The sequence below is a fragment of the Protomyctophum parallelum genome (assembly GCF_964188405.1).
Source record: "Protomyctophum parallelum genome assembly, chromosome: 21".
Taxonomy (NCBI): Eukaryota; Metazoa; Chordata; class Actinopteri; order Myctophiformes; family Myctophidae; genus Protomyctophum; species Protomyctophum parallelum.
The window spans coordinates 13452185-13478476 of record NC_139713.1 but is presented as its reverse complement, the minus strand read 5'-3'; the positions used below and the strand labels follow the sequence as shown (position 1 = coordinate 13478476).

The 26292-nt window shown below is 42.5% G+C and overlaps 1 protein-coding gene across 1 annotated transcript in view; it reads left to right on the top strand.

The window, feature by feature from the left end:
- The window catches only part of nsmfa (NMDA receptor synaptonuclear signaling and neuronal migration factor a), a gene marked incomplete at both ends in the record, with an annotated part of 42745 nt that extends 16716 nt beyond the window's left edge, over positions 1 to 26029 (top strand). The window contains 11 exons of the mRNA XM_083793244.1: positions 214 to 285; positions 7956 to 8008; positions 8823 to 8912; positions 13833 to 13963; positions 15952 to 16035; positions 16452 to 16485; positions 17099 to 17169; positions 20302 to 20381; positions 22393 to 22495; positions 24017 to 24092; positions 25932 to 26029. Coding sequence (XP_083649370.1) covers positions 214 to 285; positions 7956 to 8008; positions 8823 to 8912; positions 13833 to 13963; positions 15952 to 16035; positions 16452 to 16485; positions 17099 to 17169; positions 20302 to 20381; positions 22393 to 22495; positions 24017 to 24092; positions 25932 to 26029 — 892 coding nt within the window. The remainder of the gene's footprint in view (positions 1 to 213; positions 286 to 7955; positions 8009 to 8822; positions 8913 to 13832; positions 13964 to 15951; positions 16036 to 16451; positions 16486 to 17098; positions 17170 to 20301; positions 20382 to 22392; positions 22496 to 24016; positions 24093 to 25931) is intronic.
- Between the last annotated feature and the right edge of the window lie 263 nt (positions 26030 to 26292).

Below are 26292 nucleotides of genomic sequence, written 5' to 3'. Positions count from 1 at the left end.
ACAAGCTCGTATCGCGCCACCGAGTGGCGCGATACGCGCTTGTAGGTCTGCTATTTTTTGAAAAAATCGAAGAGCGACTGACATTTTTTAGAATCTGATCTCAGGTCAGAATGGGTTGATCAGACCAGTGTGTGTCCAGTGGAAACCTCGTATGAATCTGATCTCAGGTCAGAATGGGTTAATACTGTGCCACGCACGTATACGTCCTGGCAGGACTTTCCGGCGATTTATGGAGAGAAAGAGAGCTGGAGAGAGGGAGCAGGATACATCAGGAGTCATCCAGAGGTACGATGGTGGTGTGTCGCCATGCCCAGAGAGCGCTGACCTGAGATCAGATTCTAAAAAAAATTCTTCTACATCCTGACCGTTTTCATTCTGACCTGAGATCAGATTCTAAAATAAATGTCTTCTATATGTCAGTCGCTCTTCTATTTTTCAAAAAAATAGCAGACCTACAAGCTCGTAGCGCGCTATGAGCTTGTAGATCTGCTATTTTTTTAATAGCTAAAGCATAACGTAATGCTAACACCAAAATGGGTTTAAAGGACAACTTTAGTTTTTTTCAACCAAGGTTCATGTTTTAGGTTGTTATTAGAGAGAGTAAAATACGAGTGTTATTTGCTGCGCTTTCTTTCGTTTTAGGGATTTAAATCGCTATAAATAATAACAACCTAAAACATGAACCTTGGTTGGAAAAAAAAAAACGAAAGTTGTCCTTTAAACATTTAGGGCTGATGTTGAAAAAAAAAAAAGTCTTCTAAATCCTGACAGTTTTCTGGAAAAACCTCATGTTGCTATATGTCAGTGGTGCTCAATATTTCATGTCAATGGACCCCAAAAATTATATGTAATATGCCTCCGCCCCCTCCCCAGAAGCAAAGATTTGAGTTAAAATGTTCACTCTGTAATATATATTCAAAGATTTGAGGCACATTTTCACGATTTTTCAAAAATAGCAGACCTACAAGTTCATAGAGCGCTATGAGCTTGTAGATCTGCTATTTTTCAACAGCTGAAGCATGACATTATGCTTATAACACCAAAAGGGGTTCCCGCCCAGAATGGGTTAAACCTTTGACTAATTTAACTAAGCCAGAGTAAAAACTAAGATCCTTTGGCACAGATTATTATCAGTATTCTTTTCTTTGCATTCCGCCCTGCTATGCCTTTGGTTGCACTGTTAGACAGGGCTGCTATATATGAGCCAAATGTGGACTGACAGTCACTCGTGGTTTAAGTAATATAACATATTCACACTCTTGTTTCATTACTGACTAAACGACATAGTCTCAGTGCAGTCCTTTTCAGTGTTTTTATACCATTCTCATAATGTCTAAGGAAAGCGCATGAAAGAACCTTGAATAATTCTAGAGAGACGTCAAACATAATCCATTTTGGTCGGGAACCCCCTTTTGTACGTGTCTTAAGCATTATGTCATATACTTTAGCTGTTGAAAACAAATCTTTGAATCTCAGAGCGTTCACGTTTTTGACCCATTCTGACCTGAGATCAGATTCATACGAGGTTTCCACTGGACACACACTGGTCTGATTAACTCAAATCTTTGCTTCTGGAGAGGTCCCATTGAACGACATATTTTCTGATGGGGGTCGGCGGCCAATTACATAATAACTTTGGGGGTCCTTTTTTTTTTTGATTGACCGACGTTTACATGTACAGAAAAATGCACATATAGTTATACATCACCATCAAAAGGATGAATACAAGAAAGCCAATTAACGGCTTATTTCCATTGCAGTCCCTTAGTTAAAAATGAAACGCAACAATGAATGTGTATTGACACATTGACATGAAAATGTTTGAGAACCACTGACATATAGAAACGTAGGGTTTTTTCAGAAAACTGTCAGGATTTAGAAAGACATTTTGTAGAATCGTCCTCAGGTCTAAATGGGTTAAATCTATCAGCTCGACGGACTCGACTAGACCCCCTTTATATGTATTTTTTATGAAGAGTCAGGCTGTGAAGACGCAGAGTGATGTGAACAGAGAGGCTGCATAACCTACTGTACCGAGGAATGATGTTTAACATTCTGCTCATAAAACACGGAGCTACAGCATATCGACTGATCTCGCCAGCGGAAGCCTGTCGAGGACTGTTGAGAATGTGGGTCATTATGGGAAAAGTTTGAAAGCCATTGAGCTTTTTAATGAGTTATAATACATTAGCATTGTGAGGGGCCAATGATGTCAGTCTCTTCTCCATGCATGGCCGCTCTGTGACACAAAGGAAAAGATCCAGTCCAGGGTTTGTTTTCGCCGACTGAGACAAAGGCGAGAAATGTCCGTCGACTGCCTTTTTCCACTGACGAAAACTACATGGAAACTAAATGAAAACTAAGCTATATGATGACTAAAACTAAGACTAAATATACTGACAATTTCGTCAACAAATAAAAACTAGACTAAAATGTTAGGAAGGGACAAGTGATCCAGCTGCGACACGTTGTGAGCTTGTAGATCGGCTATTTTCAGCAGGTGTAAAAACATTTTAGTCGACTAAATCCACTGTAGATTTAGTCTACTAAAATCTTATGATATTTAGTCGACTAAAACTAGACTAACACTAAGACATTCCAGGTGACTAAAATGTGACTAAACTATTCAAGAGACTATGACTAAAACTACAATTTGCTGCCAAAAACAACACTGATCCAGTCCAGATAATGCCTGGGGATTTTGTCTTTCATTTTTTTGTTAATTTATTTTCTATATATATATATATATTTCTATTTCTATGTATTTTATGAAAAATAAAAATATTAATACAAAATAAAAATAATAATATGCCATGGGCACAAACATTAACCATTGCTGGGTTTATCTGCCATGAATTTACTTAACTTTTTGTTGGATGTACCGTAACATGTTGATATCTGATCATTATGTTGTTGCCAATGATGTAATGGTGGGCAGTTATACTTAACCTAGATGCCCCACATTAGCATGTTTTGATGGAATAGGGTCAATAACCTATTAAGAATGAAATAACGGAAATAATTACTGGAAGGTAAAACATTAATTGTTTCCATTCCTGTTGTAAGAATAGGCTATAGTTCTACATTGGTTCCTAGACAAGACATGCCCCATCCATTGGCCAACTACAGGAACTGAGCTGACCTTTATTATTTGTCACTTTTAATTAATTAGCATGGTTCTATTTAACCCATTTTGGGCGGGCACCCATTTTGGTGTTAGCATCATTGTCGTGCTTTTTTAAATCGAAGACACTTTTAGAATCTGATCTCAGGTCAGAATGGGTTAATAATGAAACCTCACCTGATGAAGGCCGTTCACGGCCGAAACGTTGTGTATTAATTATGGTGTTTTGAATAAAAAGCAAACACCTTGGAGCAAATCTGTGTGCGGACTCTCCTCTCTTCATTGTATTTACTTTAGTCCAGCACCAGACAAGAACTGGATGTGCGCTAGCTACCTACCTTTTATATTAATAATGAAACTGTCAGGATGTAATAGACATTTTTAGAATCTGATCTCAGGTCAGAATGGGTTAAGCCCCTTTTTTAAATGTGTTGGACGGAACTCAGTGGAGGCCGACAGAAACGCCAGGGCTGTGGGAGCGGGAGGCATTCAATAGCCGCAGGACAAATGCAGGGCAGTGTCATTTTGTTTTTTTGTTGCAGAATTCCTCTTATTCCACTGAGGGGCTCAGACTGTTCTAAAACTCAGAAAAACGCGCTCTGTGTGCAGGAACCTTACGTGTCTGCATCTAGGGTGTCTTCCAGGGCTGGGTGTCATTCGAGGCAGCGGTGGCCGAACGGTTTGCGGAGCGGTCTTGATATCGGAAGGTCGCTATAGTTCGTATCCCCGGACCGGCACGTTAAAATGACCACCGCTGAAGTGCCCTTGGACAAGGCATTGAACCCCTACCATGAAATGAAAAAACGAAGTTATGATGACTAAAGCATGAGACTAAATATATTGACAATTTATCGCCAACAAATTCAAACTAGATGAGGATATCCAGTAAAACTAAACAAGTCATTTCATAATAATAATCTTTATTGTCCCGAAGGATATTTGTGTCCAAATTTGACTGGATTTCTTTTAATTTCGTTTTTTTTCATGTCATATGAATTAAAGCAGGGAATCATATAGCTTCAAATTGACATATGGGTTGTTCAGTTGTTTGACCCACCTGGAGATATGGCTTATATAGAGTAATGTCTCGCAGAAAACAACGAGTTGAGAAAACAGGCTTGAAAGGTTTCACTTCTGTGGTCTCTAACATTAGACCTATAGCTACATGTTTAAGCATTTATTTCACATTTACATGTCGATTTTGACACTTATTTTAGACATGCTCTAGTATTGTGAAGAGTCTGCCCTGTTTAGTAGCCATAAACGTCAAGACATCTAATTGCCTATTAAGTAATGGATGCCACGGGCGTCAAGACGTCTCTCCCTTGGGAATTAAAAAAAATATATATTATTATTATTATTATTATTATTATTATTATTATTATTATTATTATTATTATATTTTTTTTTTCATCCATATTTTGAAAATTCCTCTAATCTGGTGTACAGGTGATAGTATTACAAATTATGTATTTCTTTATAATGGGAGAATTGGCACTCGGAGCCTAAAATGGTGACCACCAGGTGGCGCTGAGAGTTTAATTTAACTCATTTTGGGAAAAAAAGAGGTAGAGGCATGCAGGCTATCAGTCAAATCTGGTCACATTTGTCTTCACAGTCTGTTCAAACACCCACATCAAAACAACACATAATGATAATGAATTTATTTTTATTATTTCTTATTTATTTTATTATTATTTTATTTTATTTTATATATTTTATTTTATTTTACACATAACACCAAGACAATACAAAAAGATGAGGTCCCCAATTGGATCAAATCGACAGGAACTGGAGCAGGAAAAAGTGTGGATATGAATCACGCTTTTCAACGCCATCACGACCCGCGAAAATACATTTTAGTCGACCCACATCTTATGGTATTTAGTCTATAGGCCTACCAAAACTCAATCTGAGAAACCATCGTCGAAATATAAAGGAGAAACAGCGCCCCTTTCAAAATATTAGACACATTTTTATTCAAATATGACTGAAATGAAATCTGAATTTGCTGTCAAAATCGACACTAGCACACAAGAAAAGACGATACCAGCCCTTCACACAGTAAAAAAAAAAGAAATCCTCAGTGTTACTTAACCCATTTAAACCTGAGGACGATTCTACAAATGTCTTCTAAATCCTGACAGTTTTCTGAAAAAACCCATGTTTCTCTATGAGTGGTTCTCAAACATTTTCATTCAAATATGTATTCGGCCGAAAATATGTTGTTCCAGGGACCTCCCCAGAAGCACATATTTGAGTTAAAAATGTTCGCTCTGAAAGAATATATATTCAAAGATTTGCGCCACATTTCTACTATTTTTCAAAAATAGCATGCAGACCTATAATAAAGCTCATGAGCTTGTGCCTTGTAGATCTGCTATTTTTCAACAGCGAAAAGCATAACATAATGCTTAAAACACCAAAAGGGGGTCCAGTAAACGGCTCTTTGCACCTCCGTTCACGGCTGCGTGCAGAGGCAGATATGCAACACAGTGACTCACAGGACCAACCTGTGAAGAGAGCTTATATAGAACTCGCACGGGACGTATCCCAGAATGCCCGGCGGCTGCAGACAGCGGAAGGTCATCGATGACACTTCTGTGCTGACTGATTAATGTGAGGAGCAGCAGTGCAGAGTTTTCCATGTGGGCGCACACACGTTATATTCTAGAATCTAGACCGGATCGGACATGTGGCTGTGGGAAAAACCAGAGAGATATATTAGGGTTGATGTACGTACAGTAAAAGGTGGTGGTGAATCTTGGGGCGCAAAGATCCGAGAAAAGAGAAGATTATGAAAGGGGCGGCGACACCGGTTGGTTCCCGATGGGAACCGCGGTTCAGTTATTTTTGGTTCTTGATATAGTCCATGAGCCAGAGCTTACATTGTTTATAGGATCAATACAAGTAAATGATAACCTTTCCTCAGTAGTAGCTTCTTCATATTTTCGATTATTTTCCACATGTCCCTACATAATGCCTCATTTGCCAATTTAAAAATGTAAAATTTGTAATACAATAAATCATTGTCTTTGTGTAAGTACTCAATTGGTGGAAGTTTCATGGCGATAACGATCTAATATAGGTATGCGGTTCTGCCCACTCTATTCATAATTAATTAACGTTCCAATGTTGGAGCTCTGGCTCATGGACTTAAACCATTCTGACCTGAGATCAGATTCATACGAGGTTTCCACTGGACACACACTGGTCTGATCAACCCATTCTGACCTGAGATCAGATTCTAAAAATGTCAGTCGTTCTTCGATTTTTCAAAAATAGCAGACCTACACTCGGTGGCGAGCTATGAGCTTGTAGATCTGCTATTTTTCAATAGCTAAAGCATGACATAATGCTAACACCAAAACGGGTTAAGAACCACAAAGAACTGAACCGGTGGAAAAGGGGCCTGAGAGTATGAGGTAAGAAAAGTGCTGAGATGAAAAAGGAAGGTTTTGGGTAGACCAACCAACTACACACAAGAGAGGAGAAGGTCACAGAAAGATGGATCACCAGTATAGCGACGTCATTATCATGTGCATTGGCATTTGCGTTATCTATAAAGTCATATCCTCATGTAAAATGAAGAAAATTCTGTCTGTATAGGCATCTATTTGTCTCAGTGGGGTGATCTTCGCTATAAGGTCATGAAGTGTGGGTCCGGTCATGACCGAAAGAATAAGGTCGCGAATACAAGCGGCCGAAATGAGTTTTCTCCGACGGGTGGCTGGCATCTCCCTTAGAGAGATAGGGTGAGAAGTTCAGTCACGCAGGAGAGACTCGGAGTAGAGCCGCTGCTTCTTTGCCTGGAAAGGAGACAGCTTAGGTGGTTCGGGTATATCTGGTTAGGATGCCTCTGGGGCGTCTCCTTAGGGAGGTCCTCGATGCACGTCCCACTGGGAGGAGACCCCGGGGCAGACCAATGGCGCAGATGGCCTTGGAACGTCTCGGGATCAACCTCCCAGGAGGAAGTCACTAATGTTGCTCTGGGGAGGGAAGTCTGGAGCTCTCTGGCGGAGCTGTTGCCCCCGTGACCTGACCTGAACTTAATCAGACCAGTGTGTGTCCAGTGGAAACCTTGTATGAATCTGATCTCAGGTCAGAATGCGTTAATGCAAGTGGATGGGAGGAGAAATCCGGTGCCGCCTCTATTAGTATATTAGTTATACTCTAAGCAAATCACGGGCCGGCTAATCTCACAGTTCAGTGTCAGATAGTAACCTGAGGAAGGCGCTACTCATTAAAACTCACAAATCGGTACACATCATCATAAAATCAACTCATCTACTGTGTATATATACACCCATGTACAATTATTCCTATATGCCCATTCCATATATTCTGTCCACACAAACAACCAAGTAACGGAATGGTTTTTTTTTTTTTAAATGATGCCTCTGCAGTCAAATCATGACACCAGACTATATAGCACAGACTGCTATTTTTTTTTTAAATAAGTATTTCATTCAAACATCACAAATCATACGTTTTTTTTAATGAATATGATACGTTTGAGTATGATTCTGAATTCTTTATTCCGGTTTATGACCTTGTGCGGTAAAACCCAGAGGGCCATTATTGGTTCCATACGAACGAATTACGGGTACATTTTAGTACACACCGTTACGCTGACATGACTTAACTGTACTGTGTGTGTACTTGTCTTGTCACTTTACTGTATCTATATGCCCTTCTTTAACATGTCTCTGCGTGCGTTGCTTGGCTTTGTTCTTCTTTCCCACCTATACCCATTTCTGTGACTGATCCTTTTCCGTTCCTTCCTCTGTCCCCTCCCTCCCTCCTTTCGCTTTGTTTCGCCTTTCCACAGGAACTTCCGGAAGCATCTTCGGATGGTGGGCAGCCGGCGAATGAAAGCACAGAGTGAGTCAAGGATTTGCGCTTGTGTGTCTGACTCTGTCTGTGTGTGCATGAGTGCGTGTGTATGTGCGTGCACAGTACACATGCGTGAATGACTGTGCTCATTTGTATTCTTGCTTGCTCTAAATGATTGTGTCGTATAACACCATCTGCCATCATCAGTATTCTTGTGATATTCCCGTTGGATTGCATGCAGGTGATGACCCGCCGCTGTGTTATTCATTTTACAAAATATCGTTTGTTCTGCTTCCCAATAAACACTTGCACATTTGAAGATATGCCCACTGGAGTGTCTGCAAGTGATATATGTAGGCTACAGTATAGGCTATGTCCGTGCGTTTGCTCGAGTGTGTGCAAGAAGGTGGTTTTATATGTATTAGCTTGATATGATGTGGAGCTCCTTAGGCGATTATATGTATTTTTGTGTGAGAGCATACAGTAATGAAAGTGTGGCAATCGATGGCTTGTGATCTCAACAGCAGTCGCTTTAATGGCCTTGTGGGTGGCCCACTGTTTGTCATGCGGTGTGTGTGTGTGTGTGTGTGTGTGTAACTATGCATGTGTATATTTCGAACATGTGTGCATACAAGCATTTGTTTGCCGTGCGTGTGATGTGTATGTGTTGGGAGGTTGGGGGGTTTTGGCGTGTTTATGTGCCCACGTATTTGCATTTGCAATTCACATTAGCATGTGCAACGGCGGCGGTGGTGGCGGCGGCGGTGGGTGTTTGCAATTATGGTCGAGAGGAGGCGGCGGGCGGCGAGCAGCTGGGCGCCGCCCGTGCGTGATTGTCTCTCCCCTTCAACTGCACTTATAGCATTCGCTGAGCTTAGATCGAAGAGTTTCAGCCGCTCCTGGAGTGACCCCACCCCTTCTGTCAAGACCCAATCTCACGAGTCCAAAGACAGTGAGTCTATACACACGTTTACAAGCGCACGCACGCACGCACGCACACACGCACACACAAAACACTAGCCCTAGAAATGCTGATGTACAGTGGTGTCCCCTTCGTCTATACCAGGCTAAAACCTATAGGTACCCATCATTGCATGTATTCCATACAGCCATTCAATGCTCTTTCATGCGGAGACTATCTCATGGCCTTCTAATTTGTAAGAAGAAGAAGAATAAATCTGTGCGCAACTCACCCGATGACGAACCAACCGCTGCAACTTGGGAGTTGGATACTAGTTAGAACTGGTACCACGTTCATATCTATTTGATCCAAGTTATTTCAGAAAACGTGTGTTGAATGAAATATCTCCACTTGTATACGCGACAGGACAACATTCACGGAAACGCTTGCAACACCTTTTAGCCTATATGTCCCTTTTGCATAGACTCTTTTTTACTATACTGCTGTACTGTTTTCAATCAATCAATCAATCAATCAATCAATCAAAATGAGCACATATACGTACGGTACAGGGCACACAGATTGGCAGGTCTGCATTACAATTACCCCGAACCAATCACAATGCACCACAATGTCGTCATGTGTGCCTCATAAATATGCGCTCATCGAAGGAAGTGTATAGAGCGTTGCAGTCCCGCCCCCCTCGAGAGACCCGGAAAATACATCCCCGTTCATTTTACTCGTAGACTTTTCAGAAAGTATTTATTTAAAGACGTTTACGGCGCGGACAAAGCCAACTCTTGTCGTGACAAATCATGACAATAAAACACAATGTTTTGGGAAAGAATATACAGTTTTATGGAAATGAAGAAAAACGTATATTTTCATCATCAAAGTTGGTGTTGTGACTTTAGATATTGTCGATTACTTGCATGAGAAGGAGAGAGGCGGTGGAGTTAGCCGCTTTGGCAGACAGTTTGAGGGTCCAATGGAGTTAAGAGGTTTTGTCCAAAGCAGGGTCTTTTTTTAATTACTTTCCATTAGTGTTCAATAGCACTGATTTATGGGGGGGGGGGGGGGGGGGGAAACCTCAAAAAAGTTATTCAGGTTTCCTCCCGACAGCAACGAATTGTAATTGTTAAAATTATAATGACATACTAGAGACACCTCAAGGTGTTTAAAATATTACATTTTAGGGTATAGAATTTCCCCTGGATTATCAAATGAGTGTGCACAAAATACTGATATAGTATTTTCTTTTATAGTGGCATGTATTGCAATGATATTGTGTGCTTGTCAATGCAACCCGTGGCACAGTCAGTTATCACTTGTGTCGTGGTGTGCACGCGCCACACACATGCCACTCGATCGGGAACCACTTGTACAGAATGAGAATATCAGCCATTCTAGGGCTAGTCTGCTGTTGATGCAGACAGACTGTATCAGCCTTCATCACAAATGTGATGATGTCAGCGTTTTTAGCCCAATGAGTGTATTTTTGTGTGCAAAACTAATGTTTGGAATGGATTCAGCATCATGAAAACCTCCTAGTTTGACACGTCACATGCTACATAAAGCATGATGAAATTTAGATCCCCCCAGCCCCCTTTTATACTGTAGGTTGTTAACCCATTCTGACCTGAGATCATATTCATACGAGGTTTCCACTGGACACACACTGGTCTGATTAACCCATTCTGACCTGAGATCAGATTAAAAAAATGTCAGTCGTTCTTCGATTTTTCAAAAATAGCAGACCTACAAGCTCGTATCGCGCCACTCGGTGGCGCGATACGAGCTTGTAGATCTGCTATTTTTAAATAGCTAAAGCATAACGTAATGCTAACACCAAAATGGGTTCCCATATAGAATGGGTTAATGGTATATGGTCACAATTATGAAAATTGCTCAACATAATATGCAAGTTAACATCCGGCAGTTTACATGCTGGCGACCCATACTCAACATTTCTAACATAATGAAACGTTGGTGTAGTCGACATGCCTGGGTTCACATTCTGGCAAGTGGACTAGACTCTTGTCTCTCTCCCTATGACCGTGGGTCTGTCCTCAACTTTATGATGCTCTCTCTCTTTCTGTGTGTGTGTGTGCGTGTGTGCGTGTGCGTGTGCGTGTGCGTGCGTGCGTTCAGAGAGGCCAGGTGGAAGTTTGTGAGTCAGCGGCTCGGTTTTGTAATTTTGTCTGACGGTGTTGGATGTCTGTTTTCTTATTCTTTTTATTCTCCCCTCTGCATCTGAAATTTGTGTTGAAAGATTGATCTGTCAATGACAATAAAATGCTGTGGTTTGATTCTCATTTCCCCTGTTTGTTCCCCAGATGGGAAATGTTTTATTTTATTATCTCTGTGAGTGATATGTTGTTTTACTTTGTTCTTCCCTTCTCTTTTTTCCCCCACCTCATTCAAACTTTGATCTCAAAAGTACACAATTCCTTGTTTTTAGGCGATGAACGACAAACACAACAAACAAGCACAGCATTTACCATGCTTTGTAGAATTTACACTTTTCAAGAAACCAAACGAATCCTGCACTGTGCGACATGCGATAGTCACAGCAGGGCCTGAAACTAATGTGACCGTTTTACTGATTAATACTAACCCTGCTTACGGACCAATATCATCATCATTTTTCGACCGCGGTCGAGATCATGGATTCCACAATGCCACACCAGACTTCCCGGTCCTTCATTTGCATCCCTAGTTCCTGCTTACTAATAAATGCGTGACTCCCTATAGAGGGTATGCGCGTGACATCATCATCAAACCAGGAAGTTATGCAGGAACGCCCACTGAATGGCAAAAAAAACTACTTTCCTGGCCTTGACAGCACATACATCCAAACAGAAAAGTCATCTGATTGCATTAAACAACGTTAAACAATATTAAACTCACTTTGCATGTTGCTTTGCCACTCGATTTGCCACTCGATGTGCCATTCACTTTAAGCATGCGCATACCCTCTATAGCGAAAATGACAGTTTTCTACCTCTGGGTCTGCTTTGAGGCAGGATTCCAGAGAATTAGAAGGGAAGATATATAACCTCATGATCAGCTCGGTAAGCAGTGGTCCGGCAAACTGTGTTCTTCTGGATCGGACTAGTGAAGAAACACGTGGGAAAGGTTGCCGTATGTTAGAGAAGTCGATGGGTGGCTCTTCCAAGAGAGAATTTGCGATCTCATTAGAAGGTCGGGTGTATAGCCTATACTGTACATAAAGTGCCATCCGGCCGTTTCTCTAATTTCTTTGGAAGTGTCGACATGTCTCGGAGGCATAGAGTAGAATCGGCTCGACATATTTTTTATACTTTGGACCTCTTAATAAACTGGACCAATATATGCATGCCTGTTGTCCAAGTGTTTTATTTTACCGCACTGGTCTGCCATATACAGTAGTCTGTTGTGTGCATTTGAAGGGAGAGCTCACATGTTTTGATTCGCTATTTGCAGTCACTGTATTAACCAGGGGTGTTTTTTTTACCATAGACTCAAAGCTCAGTTTTATAGGCTATTTGACGTGCGTCTAAAAATGCGATAAAAAACCCACAAAAAAAATATAGACGTTTGAACAACCGCTAATCAACGCCTAATCTAAGAACAGAACTTAAATTTTAGCTGTTTTTTTATCGCACTTTTAGCCGGCCCTTTAGACGAATATTAGAACAAGTCTTTTAGACAAGAAAATGCTCATGGGGTCTGTTTTCCCTTCACTCGACGCTGTAACCCCGGCATCACCAATATCTCTCCTCTCTTCCATTTTCATCCCTATAACCTTCTATAGTTTCCACCCTCCTTCCTTCTCACCGCTCGGCGCTTCCCTTCATCCTGTATTTGTGAGTCTCATCACTGCGTGCTCTCTGTCCTCTAAATCCCACCTCAGCTTCTTTCTCTTTAAACAGTTTGAACCCATTTAGACCCAAGCTCAAAATGTCTTCTAAGTTTTCTGAAAAACACATATTTCTGTATCAAACTATTTCATGTGAAGGAACCCCACACTTGTATGTAATTTGGCCACGACCCCAATCTGAAAATATCTTGTTCCAGGGACCTCCCCCAGAAGCAGAAGTTAAAGGACCACTTCACCACTTTTCAACCTATCTTCATATAATAGGTCCTCAGTAATAATCATGATAAAATGGCACAATTTTGTTCTACTCAGTCTGTGTCTCATAGGGAGGGCTGTGGGCAGTTTAGAAACCGTCTTCCAGTGACATCATCATTAGGCAGATTATTTTTTAAACAAGATATGTTTTACAAAAATGTTTAGATTTTCATTATCGTGAGAACGATGGCTTCCATTTCCGCATTGCAACTTTTCAGGACTAGAAAGCCTGCAGTTTTTATTAGCTTGTATTCCCCATCGATGATGTCACTGGAAGACGGTTTCTGAACTGCCCACACTTCCCTCCTATGAGACACAGACAGAGTAGAAAGAAATTGCGCCATTTTTTTCAAGATTATTAGTGAGGACCTATTATATGAAGATAGGTTGAAAAGTGGTGAAGTGGTCCTTTAAATTATTCATTTTTTTAACGATTTTTCAAAAATAGCAGATCTACAAGCTCGTATGAACTTGTAGATCTGCTATTTTTTATAACATAAAGCTTAAAACACCCGTACAGAATGGGTTAACCCATTCTGACCGGTCACCCATTTTGGTGTTGGCATCATGTCGTGCTTTAGCTATTGAAAAATAGCAGATCTACAAGCTCATATCGCGCCACCGAGTGGCGCGATACGAGCTTGTAGGTCTGCTATTTTTGAAAAAAATCGAAGAACGACTGACATTTTTAGAATCTGATCTCAGGTCAGAATGGGTAAATCAGACCAGTGGGTGTCCAGTGGAAACCTCGTATGAATCTGATCTCAGGTCAGAATGGGTTAAACCCAGCTTCTCTGCTTTGAGTCTTATCCTCGTGCTGACATCATATCATCCACCCTTATCCCTTTGTACAGGCGGGGAGCTGCAGGCCTCGTGTGGCCCCTCGGACGAGGGTGGATGTGACGACGGTCTGGACTGGGAGGAGGAGCGGGAGATGGAGAGGCTGGCCTGCGAGGGGGACGATTTCATACCTCCCAAAATCATGGTGAGAGACCAATTAGGTCTGGGGAAGTTGATTGTCAGTGATTGGTCCTCACTCACACCCAACACCACTGAACCCCCCCCCCCCCCAACTGCTCCCCCTGGAGCTGCTTAGTGGCCGCACAGTATTAGACTGTGGTTGTACTCGTCAGCTCCCAGGTTTGTGTGTGTGTGTGTGTGTGTGTGTGTGTGTGTGTGTGTGTGTGTGTGTGTGTGTGTGTGTGTGTGTGTGTGTGTGTGCGTGTGCGTGTGCGTGTGCGTGTGCGTGTGCGTGTGCGTGTGCGTGTGCGTGTGCGTGTGCGTGTGCGTGTGCGTGTGCGTGTGCGTGCGGCGTGTGCGTGTCTGTCTGTGTTTCTATGTGCAGGGTGTTGCTGAAAATGAGCACCTGTGCTCAGCTACTTCACTGGGTAAATAAAGATATGCAGATGATATAGCACTCATCCACCAGTGTTGATTTCGTCGACTAATACTAAAAAATTAAAAATGTTCGTCCTTTTTTCACTGTCAAAGAACTAAATGGAAACTAAATGAAAACTAAGCTGTGACGACTAAACTAAGACTAAATATATTGACTATTTCGTCGACAAATAAAAACTAGACTAAAATGTTAGGAATGGACTAGTGGACAAGAGATCCATTATAAGTCATTGTACACTTGGTTTGAATGCCGGAAATAGCTGATCTATAGAGCTCACTGCAACGCGTTGTGAGCTTGTAGATCGGCTGTTTTCAGCAAGTGCAAAATCAGCCATTACGACAGGAATGCTTTGGCCGTGTCTCGCCAATGATTTTGCGCTGCATCGTATAGATTCAGACACTGTTTTAATACCAACATTATTCAAGTGAGATGCGTTGTGGTTTTATACACTATTTAACAGCAATATTAGGCTAATATATATCCCCTTAGGGAGGGCATTCCACAGGGTTGGGGCAGCAAAGGCAAAAAGCTCTGTCACCCCACGTACGGAGTTTGGTTTTGGGGACGTCGAGGAGGTTTGTATCACCAGACCTGAGGGAGCGAATAAGGTTCTTATATTATGATCTATCGATTCAGGCAGGCAGGCAGGCTGACTGACTGACTGACTGTCTGTGAGCACAGCTTTCCTGTGCTCTCATTGGCTGTAATCCAAGACCTTAATTCTCGGGGTGCCGTCGCAAACCCCGTTCATATACTGTTATGTAACAGTATGACGTCCAGTCGAACCTGCTATTCAGAAATGGTCGGGGGAAGGCGCCGGCGAGCGCTTTATATCGCATGCAGGATCTTTCTCCGCAGATCCTTTCTCGCACACATAAGCCAGCAAAACAACTATCATTTAGCTGGGAGACCCCCTGGAACTCCCTCAAGGACCCCTGGGGGTCCCCGGACCCCACTTTGGGAACCACTGCCCTACACATTGATTGTACAAAATGAATTGGGGGGTCCCAGAGTTAGAAATGCCATTGAATGGGGTGTCCGTAGACTAATGCATGTCAAACTGGAGGTCATTGAAGTTTAAAACGGATTGAGAATCACTGCTAGAGCCGTAAAAATCTTCTCTTACAGTATGTGGGTCCCCATGGCATATTATCTCTTCAAATGGGGCTAATTAGTGTCAATTTGGGGGTCCTTGACATGAAATGGTTTGGGAAGCACTGGTGTGTATTAAAACCCTGCATAATGTGATGCATATTAACTCCTCTGTCCTCCTCATATACTCCTCTGTCCTCCTCATATACTCCTCTGTCCTCCTCATATACTCCTCTGTCCTCCTCATATACTCCTCTGTCCTCCTCATATACTCCTCTGTCCTCCTCATATACTCCTCTGTCCTCCTCTCCTCTGTCCTCCTCATATACTCCTCTGTCCTCCTCATATACTCCTCTGTCCTCCTCATATACTCCTCTGTCCTCCTCATATACTCCTCTGTCCTCCTCTCCTCTGTCCTCCTCATATACTCCTCTGTCTCCCGTGTCTCTCCTCCCTGCCTATCCTATATATACACTTTATAGCTGATCTCCTCCAAAGTCCCCAAGGCGGAGTACGTTCCTACCATCCTCCGAAGAGACGACCCGTCCATCATTCCCATTCTCTATGTGAGTCTAACCCATTTTGACCTGAGATCAGATGTCTTCTACGTCCTGACGGTTTTCTGAAAGAGCTATGTTTCTATGTCAGTCGTTCTTCGTTTTTTCAAAAATAGCAGACCCTACAAGCTCGTAGCGCGCCATTCGGTGGCACGCTATGAGCTTGTAGATCTGCTATTTTTCAATAGCAATAGCTAAAGCAACAACGCCTGCGTTCCTCGATTCCCGTTTGAAAGGCCCTTAACATGCACAGACGCACGCACGCACGCACGCACGCACGCACGCACGCACGCACGCACGCACGCACGCACGCACTTATCTTCAATGAAATCTGTAATGTAATGTAGTGTAATGTAATGTAGAGGCTATACTGTAACTCTTGACAAAATGATCCTGTTTTGACTTGACCTCATCTCTTCCCTCAGGACCACGAGCATGCTACGTTCGATGACATCCTGGGTAGGTGAAATAAAATGCCTTGCATGCTTGTTTTGATGCTACAATTTAGGCATTTATGCAAACGCTCTTTATCCAGAGGTGTACTGTGTCACTGTGTTGTCGACACAAGCGGGCGCGGCCCCGTCAAATTGTTGCACGCGTGCTCGTGTCGCGCACGGGACGTGGAACACATATAGACACTCCTTTCCATGACATGCCGGACGGCGGCATTCAGGAGAATTCCTGTCCTTCCCTGTCCTGAACTTGACATTTGGCGTTGAACACATTTTGTTTAGAAATCCAGGTCGTACGCACCGCATCTCCACTAGCTAAAGAGTGCATGTGTCGAGCCCCGAAAATTGCGCGTTGCAGCGCGACGCGTTGAGAGCTTGTAGATCTGCTATTTTCGCTATTTATTTTGTCCAAAAGTGCCCTCTTACGGGATGTCAGCGCCTTCCTCTCTGACACTCTCTGGTCAATCCCCAAACGCGGCCACGCCTCTCGTGCAGAAGGCATATCCGATCCTCTCGTGCAGAAGGCATATCCGATCCTCTCGTGCAGAAGGCATATCCGATCCTCTCTATATCTATATATAATCTCTCTTTCTATATGAATTTTTCCTTCCTTCCCACAGAGGAGATTGATAAAAAGCTCACACTATACAGGAGAGGAAGCAAGTGTTGGAGAATGCTCATCTTCTGTCAGGTGAGTAGAAAAACTGGGAAATATGATAATTAAAAAAAAAAAGACAAATAGAAAATACTTGGGTGAATGTTTTAAATCGTGCCAATAACAAATAAAACGGTATATACTGTATGTCACAAGGATTAGCCAATCCGTGTGACATATAATTGCTTTGCATTGTACCCATTCATGATGAGGATCTCTCATCTAATCCTGGTCTCTAACCTGCCTCCCCCTGGCCAGCCGGGGCGCCTGATGGAGGGGGAGGAATAACTGGTCGGAATAACGTGTTCCTTCCAATTCAAAGGGCTTCCACACGCTATACATCCGGCCGGTGAAAAGAAGCAGCTTGGACTCCTCATGCATAGAAGGAAGCGTGAGGTCAGTCCGCTGCCCTCCCCAGGTTGGCAGAGGAAGTGTAGCGCCCAGGATTACATTAGATAATTGACACTGCATGGGTGAAAAAATGGGTTGCAAAATCGTGGGATAACAATGTATTTAAGCAAACAAAAAATGGATCAATTTACTTGAGTAAAAGTACTGCAAGTCTACAAGCTCACAACACGTCGCGATGCAAAAGTTTGAACAGGGCAGAAGTGGTTAATGTACAGTATGTTTTGTGGTAATTACTAATAATCAAAATCTACAAAGTAACTATTACTAACCAAAGTTTTGAAATAATTATAGTGGAGTAAAAAGTACAATATTTGCCACTGAGATGTAACAGAGTAGAAGTAAAAGTATGGAAAATTGGAAATACTCCAGTAACGTAAAGGTATACTACTTTAGCTATAGAGCACGGAAGTCTGACGTCAACAGAGGGCGCTAAGTCCACAGGTTCATGTACTTTTTATTTGCATTGTAATTAGGGCTGCGAATCTTTAGGTGTCCCACGATTCGATTTGATTCCGATTCTTGGGGTGACGATTCAATTCAAAATCGATCTTTTCGATTTTTCCGATTCTCGATTCAAAAAAGATTTTCTTCCGATTCTAAAGCAGTTTTTTTATTTTTATTAAAAACAATTAAATTTAATTTTAGCATGATCTACTCCAGTCTTCTGGCATGAAAGCAGAGTACATTTAGTAAAAAGCTTGTATAATTGTAAAGGTTTTATCAACTGAATGATTTAAACACACAAAGGTTAAATCCAAGAGTAAGAACATGTCTCATTTATTTAGCTTGCACAAATTTGAACCAGTACAAAAGTTACAAACTCTCTTCTCACTCAATACATTAGTATTAAAACAGGTGTAAAATAAATACAATTGGCAGGCTTAGCTTAGCTGGTAGTAAATGCACTATGCAGAAACCCAGGCCATATAATGCATTGCATGCACACATTACGTACATTTGTGCAAGAAAAAAAAAAAAATATATATATATATATATATATATATTTTTGGAAAATGAGAATTGATTCTGAATCGGACGGCATTAGAATCGCGATTCTAACTCGAATCGATTTTTTTTTACAGGCCTAATTGTAATCCCCATAGGAGGATTTTTAGATCACCTCATATAAGAACTGTGTTAAAACATGTCTCCCCGGGGCCGTTTCACTATATGGATATGAAGAATCAACTGACTGAGAGAAAACGCTATTGTTACTGCTACTGAATTAGTTACATTTTCGCTAGAAACAGACAGACAGGAATATTTTACCCAATATAAAATATTCCATAAAACATATTCCTCATCAAATATATATTGCAGTACAGCAATGCGTGGCAACTTGAGGTATACTCTTCTTTAATATTTCATCATGACTTTTCACGGAAAAAGTTGGCAACTTCTCCTAGTGGTCCATCCATTCCTAAGACATGTGAGATTGGTCCAGTGAAGAAAGAAAAAAATAATAACAAAAAAAAGAAATCCACTGTGGGTGTATTGGATTTTCCTGGATCACTAAACACGGTTGAAATTCACCCGAACACCTGCCTGTAGGAAAAACCAGGGATGTGGGAAGGGAAACAAACTGAAAGACATCAGCAACATCAGTGGCGTGCACAGACATTTAGAGGGGCAGGTGCTCAAGTGAAAAAAAGGGCACCTTGTGCAGCACATTTTGGGGCGGGAACCCATTTTGGTGCTTTAGCTATTGAAAAATAGCAGATCTACAAGCTCATAGCGCGCCACCGAGTGGCGCGCTACAAGCTTGTAGGTCTGCTATTTTTCTTTAATCGAAGAACCACTGACATAGAAACATATAGCTTTAGATTGTGGGGGCCTAAATAGAAGCGTTTTTTTTTATCAAGATTTGATCAATGTCACCATGGTCCACACACTACAAATTATTATTATTATTATTATTATTATTTTTTTTAAGAGCACATTGCCAAAAGGGCAGGGGGTGCTCTAGCACCCCCTAGTGTCTATCTGTGCACGCCACTGAGCAACATTATGAAAATTCACCCATGTTTAGATGAGCCATGTTATTCTAAGTACTTCCGTGAACCAGGGGATGAGCGAGTGACGTCAGGACTTTGGCGCTCTATACTGGAATGTGTACTGTATAGTTGTGGGCTGCTACAGTGGGCTGCTACAGTACATACACTAGTGGCCCTTTACCATGCTTGTAATGAGAGTCCGTGATGTAAATCCCAATGGTATCCCAAGCTTTTAATTAAGAAGGCAGACATTATAGCAAAGTAGTTGCGAGCGCAGTGATTGCGAACGCGATGAGCACTATCTATGAGACCTAGCAGAACATGTCTGTGTGTCTGTGTGTCACGCTGTAACACCACCCGCCCGCCACCAGAGGGCGCAGCTGTATCACACAAAACACACACACACACACACACACACACACACACACACACAAACTTAACTTAAAAAAAAAAAAAAAAAAAAAAAAAAAGAAAGAACTTAACTTAAAAAAAAAACTAAAAAAAAATTAACTTCAAAAAACTTACAGTAACTTAAAAATAAAATCTTAAAAAAACACAAAAAAGAGAACTTAAAAAAACCCTTAAAAAAGTATGTAATTCATTCTAATTGTTGTTATTGCCATTTACGAGCTGCGTTCGATTCCCGCGTTCCCGCGTCTTACTTGTAGTAGTTAACTATAGTGTCTGTGTGCGTGTATGTGTGTGTGCGTGTGTGTGTGCGTGTATGTATGCGTGCGTGCGTGCATGCGTGCGTCACATACAGGGAGGTCCCGGTCATCTCTATCTGCTGAAGAACAAAGTGGCGACGTTCGCCAAAGTGGAGAAGGAGGAGGACATGTGCCAGTGAGTTATATACCGACACCGCTGAGGTCTCAGGAACCTTTCCCTTTGCCAGATATCTGAATGAATGTGATTATTCCACTCAATAAATCACTATAACAGTAGCCTGGAACTCAAATAGATGCTTTTTTTTATGGCATATAGGCAGCTCCCCCCGGCAGGATCCGCCGGGAGAAACTATGCACAGCTGCGCGACATGAGACTAATTACTTAGAGCGACAGAGAGAGAGAGAGAGAGAGGAGTGTGTGTGTGTGTGTCAATTTAATCAGACCAGTGTGTGTCCAGTGGAAACCTAGTATGAATCTGATCTCAGGTCAGAATGGGTTAACAAAGGTGCAGACGATCAGAAATCAGCAGAGAGTGAGCAATGTTTGCGCTGCTCTATGCCGAATTGAAGTGGACTCGGTCCCTGCAGACTTTCTTTCTCTCCCTGGAAATAAAAAGGTCTGGGTTTCCCAATGTGTGGTCGGGGGACCCCCCTCGGGGGGCCCTTGGTCAGAGGGGACCCCCGCAGGGGGCCCTTGGTCAGGAATGCCTATAACTCTGACACTGACAAAGGACCGCGCGCCCAAACGCGTTTGTCTGGTATGACCGCTGGATCATTTGCAGGAGGCTCCTGCATTTAAAGGACCACTTCACCACTTTTCAACCTATCTTCATATAATAGGTCCTCACTAATAATCATGAAAAAATGGCGCATTTGTTTTCGACTCGGTCTGTGGGCAGTTCAGGAACTGTCTTCCAGTGACATCATCGATGGGGAATACAAGCTAATAAAAACCGCAGGCTTTCGAGTCCTAAAAGGTTACAATGCAAAAATGGAAGCCATCGTTCTCACGATAATGAAAATGTATGAGAGATTGGTAGATCTGTATACTTAGATAGCATTTGATACAGACTTATAGCATGTTATGTAGACAGCACTATAATTGCATTGTATATAGTCATAGCAGGCCATAGTACATATGTATAGCATAGTAGTATAGATGTATAGTCTCATAATATAGATATTCCACTGTTACTTTCTTAGCTTACGCATGTTTCATGATAAATGCTTTTTTGTGATGTATTCCCATGCTTTTTGCTCTTGCTTAAATGTAAGTCGCTCTGGATTAAGAGCGTCTGCTAAATGCCTAAATTGTAAATTGTAAATTGTAAACAGTTTTTTTTTAAAGATATTGTTAAAAAAATAATCTGCATAATGATGATGTCACTGGAAGACGGTTTCTAAACTGCCCACAGCCCTCCTATGAGACACAGACTGAGTAGAAAAACATCGTGCCATTTTATCATGATTATTAGTGAGGACCTGTTATATGAAGATAGGTTGAAAAGTGTTGAAAAGTGGTCCTTGAAGCATTGGCTAAATGAAATGACTATAGTACGCTTCATCTTGAGAGAACAAGGTATTTCCTGAGGAACGGGGAGAGACAGTTTGATAAGGTCTGGCTGCCCCCTTGTCCATTACTTGAGCATAGAAACAATTAATAGACAGGATATACCACTGATATATGGTTGACCGTACGCCATTTTTCTTTTCAGATGTTTTCCATTTGTCAAATTATTATTGCTATTTCATTCTACAGTATGCGGTGTCTCTGAGCAGCATGGGTGGGAGGGTTGAGGGTTTTCTTTCTCTTCTTTTTTATCCATTTGTTTTTTCTTTAATTTTTTGTTTTCTATAAAATAAAGATTTAATCATATCACAATGTTTAATCTACAACAATTTATAATCTGTTCGCAATAAAAAAAACTATTTAACCCCTTTTGGTGTTAGTATTATGTTATGCTTTAGCTATTGAAAAATAGCAGATCTACAAGCTCCTAGCGCGCCACCGAGTGGCGTGCTATGAGCTTGTAGGTCTGCTATTTTTGAAAAATCGAAGAGCGACTGACATCGAAGACGTTTTTTGATCTCAGGTCAGAATGGAAAACTGTCAGGATGGAGAAGACATTTTTTAGAATCTGATCTCAGGTCTGCTTGGTGTGTGTCTCACTCACTCACTCACACAGGTTCTGGAGGAGGCTTAGCCGCTTCATGAGCAAAGTCAACCCGGAACCAAACATCATCAACATCATGGGCTGCTACGTCCTGGGCAACCCCAATGGAGAAAAGGTACGCAACGCACGCACACATGCACGCACGCACGCACGCACACACGCACGCACGCAGTGCACGCACGCACGCACACACGCACGCACGCAGTGCACGCACGCACGCACACACGCACGCACGCAGTGCACGCACACACGCGCGCACACTTTCCGTAAATGTGCAGGGCCCTGCAGGTTATATATAGGCAACCTGCAGGCCTGGCAAAAATAAGCACATTTTCCTATAGTTTGAAAATGATTTTGTTCACAGGGGACACTTTGTATGATATGACGCTTTTGTCACAGAAGCGTGAATCCGTCTTCATACTTCGTCATATAATCACTTTGTCATTTCATATACAGTATAGCTCCTAATTGTCTCTTTCCATTAATGCCTCCTGTCTCTCTCTCTCTTCCTCCCCTAGTCCGCCTATATAACTCTCACCTTGCATTTCTGTCTCTCTTCCTGCATTGGTTTCCCCGCTCACTATATAGCTGTCACTTTTGCTCTCCGTGGTAATCTCTTAATATTCTCATTGTCAAGTCGACGTCCCTCTTGCTGTGTATATAATCTCATTCTTTCTCTTCCCTCTCTCACTACCCGTCTGTTTCCCACTGCGCGTCTATTATATCATTCTTTGTTGTATAGCTCTACTTCATTTGGCTGGGGTACTGTGCAAAGGCCAAGAGCCTGTAATGGGGGTTATAATGCTACACCTTTTTCCACTTAAGAGCCACACTTAAGAGACAGACAGGCATGTACGGACACACACGCACGCACGCACGCACGCACGCACGCACGCACGCACGCACGCACGCACACACGCACGCACACACACACACACACACACACAATACCCCCATAGGGTTGTGTGAACCTGTCTGTTCCATTCATGTTTGCCAAAGTGCTTTGCTACATCAAACGATGCTCTTTGTATAGTTGTTTGCAGATCAGAGTCAGTCAGACTGACAGACGGAGAAATAAGAATTAAGCTACTTCCCATTTTGGGAAGTATAGCTGAAGTAGCAACATGTGTAGCCAAAACACCCCCGAGGCCATCGACAACAACGGGAGGTGTGATATACATTCTAACGCGACTATAGCGACGGGATACCGCGATGGGCCGTCAATAAACATAATCGTTGCTTAGAATTGGACGGAATGATTTAGACTTATTCACGTTTTAAGATTTTCGGTCTCATTTTCGATGACGTCCCATGGCGCAAATGGCATGGAATGTTGCGCAACGGACGCTCCCTGCATGCCTGTGGAAGCGATGCGATCGGTTTTGATATCAATAAATCTGCGTCCCTATTATCAATCTCCGTCCTGAGTGGCGTTTGGCGTTACTATAAGTGACAGAACGGAGAAACTCCGTCCTTGCCGCTCGTGGGGGGTTAAGCTGTGTACGGTTGCTAAACTATTTGTATAGCTTTAATGTGTGTGTGTGTGTGTGTGTGTGTGTGTGTGTGTGCGTGTGCGTGTGCGTGTGCGTGTGCGTGTGCGCGTGCGTGCGTGCACTTTCTTATCTTGGTCTTGCAGCTGTTCGGGAAACTGAAGAACCTGATGAGGCCTTATTCTGTTGAGTTTGTGTCACCGCTGGAGCTGTCTGCTCAGGGTGGGGTGCACACACACGCACACACACACACACACACACACACACACACACACACACACACACACGTGCGCACGCACGCAATATGAACCTGGAACAACACATTTAGCTGACAGCAGTGTTCAAAGCAACCACTAGATGATGCTAAATATGCTTTTTTCCTTGACAAACATTAAATTCCCATTGACAATGAATTAAGGAGAATTGACGTCATGTGTGTGTCTGAGCAGATCGACACGTCACGTCAAGATGACGTACGACGATGAGAAGAGCGCCCCTCACTTCACACGCGCGTGATTTTTTGAGGGGCGCTCCTATATACAGCTTTTGTCCTCACGCGTCTCAAGATTTGCCATTGACAATGAAAGGGGAATTCAGGTCAAATGTCCGCTAAATCTTGTCCCCACGCGGCTCAAGATTTGCCTAGGGTAGGTACCCCCACATGTTCTCCCCGTGTCCCCTAGGGTAAGTATACCCTCACATGTTCTCCCCGTGTCCCCTAGGGTAGGTACCCTCACATGTTCTCCCCGTGTCCCCGGTAGGTACCAGCTCCTCTCCTCTGGAACTAGCCTGGATATTTTTTTATATCCAATCCAATGTATAAAATATGGTTAATCCATCCATGGGCGGGAACCCCTTTTGGTGTTTTAAGCATTGTGTTATACTTTAGCTATTGAAAAATAGCAGATATACAAGCGCTACGAGCTTGTAGGTCTGCTATTTTTTGAAAGAATTGCGAAAAGGTGGCGCAAATCTTTGAATATATATATTCTTTCAGAGCGACCATTTTGAAATCAAATCTTTGCTTCTGAGGGGGGTTCCGTGGAACAACATATTTTCAGGCGGGGGTCCGCGTCCAATTTACACATAATTCTTTGGGGGGTCCTTGAGCACCACTGACACATAGAAACATAGGGGTTTTCAGAAAACTGTCAGGATTTAGAAGACATTTTGTAGAATCGACGTCAGGTCTAAATGGGTTAAGATTATTGTGACTCTGAATCCCAATGGTACCTATCGATCTCCAATCCCAATGGTACCTATCGATCTCCAATCCCCATGGTACCTATCGATCTCCAATCCCCATGGTACCTATCGATCTCCAAGGACCCCTGGGGGGGTCTATGGACCGGACCCCCAGGGGGCAATGTGTTTGTTACTTACTTACTTAATCCTCTTGGTTCCCGGTGAAACATAAGGCTGTGACTATCTGCTTCAGCTATTGGAAAATAGCAGATCTACAAGCTCGTAGCGCGCCACACGGTGGCGCGCTACGAGCTTGTAGATCTGCTATTTTTGACAAATCGAAGAACCACTGAGTCTGACTTATAGAAACATAGCTTTTTCAGAAAACTGTCAGGATGTAGAAGACATTTTTAGAATCTGATCTCAGGTCAGCATGTTGTGCCCCATGTCAGATTTGCCATCTTCGGTTCTGAGGTCACCGTTCTCCGCCAGGTATAGTTTTTGGCCTCCCATTGTTTCCTCTTCCCAGGTGGGGTCCATCTTAACCCATTCTGACCTGAGATCAGATTCTAAAAAAACCTCTTCTACATCCTGACAGTTTTCTGGAAAAAGCTATGTTTCTATATGTCAGTGGTTCTTCGATTTGTCAAAAAATCTGCTATTTTTCAATAGCTAAAGCATAATGCCAAAAGGGGTTCCCGTCCCAAAATGGGTCCGAGCCGTCTGAGCCGTCTCTGTCTGACAGTATACCACGTTGTAACAGTTTGTCTTTATAGGTATACAGGTCCTCGCTGGCGTTTGTGTTTGTTTACTGTATATGGACCATTAAAAAAAATGTTCTTGTTGTCCCGTACGTTCCACTATATTATATTCCAGGCAAAGAAGTGATCGAGAAATATTTCGACTTCCGCCTCTACCGACTGTGGAAGACGAGGCAGCAATCCAAACACCTGGACTACGAGGAGCTGGCATGACGACGGGGGGGGGATTCAACAGATCAAAACACACCCCTTAAGACTAAACCCCACCCATCAGAGGTGTGGTTTCCAGAGGTACCTTTCACATGAAAGGTACCTTTCAAAAGCTATAGAAGTCAGCCTGGTACAGACGAAGGGAACGCCGCTGTACGACGGTCTATCACGATGGTTGAACCGACACACTATACTGTACACACACACCACCCGGACTATACAGTATACAAGGACCTGTTATGACAGGGGAAACCCAAAACAACTCC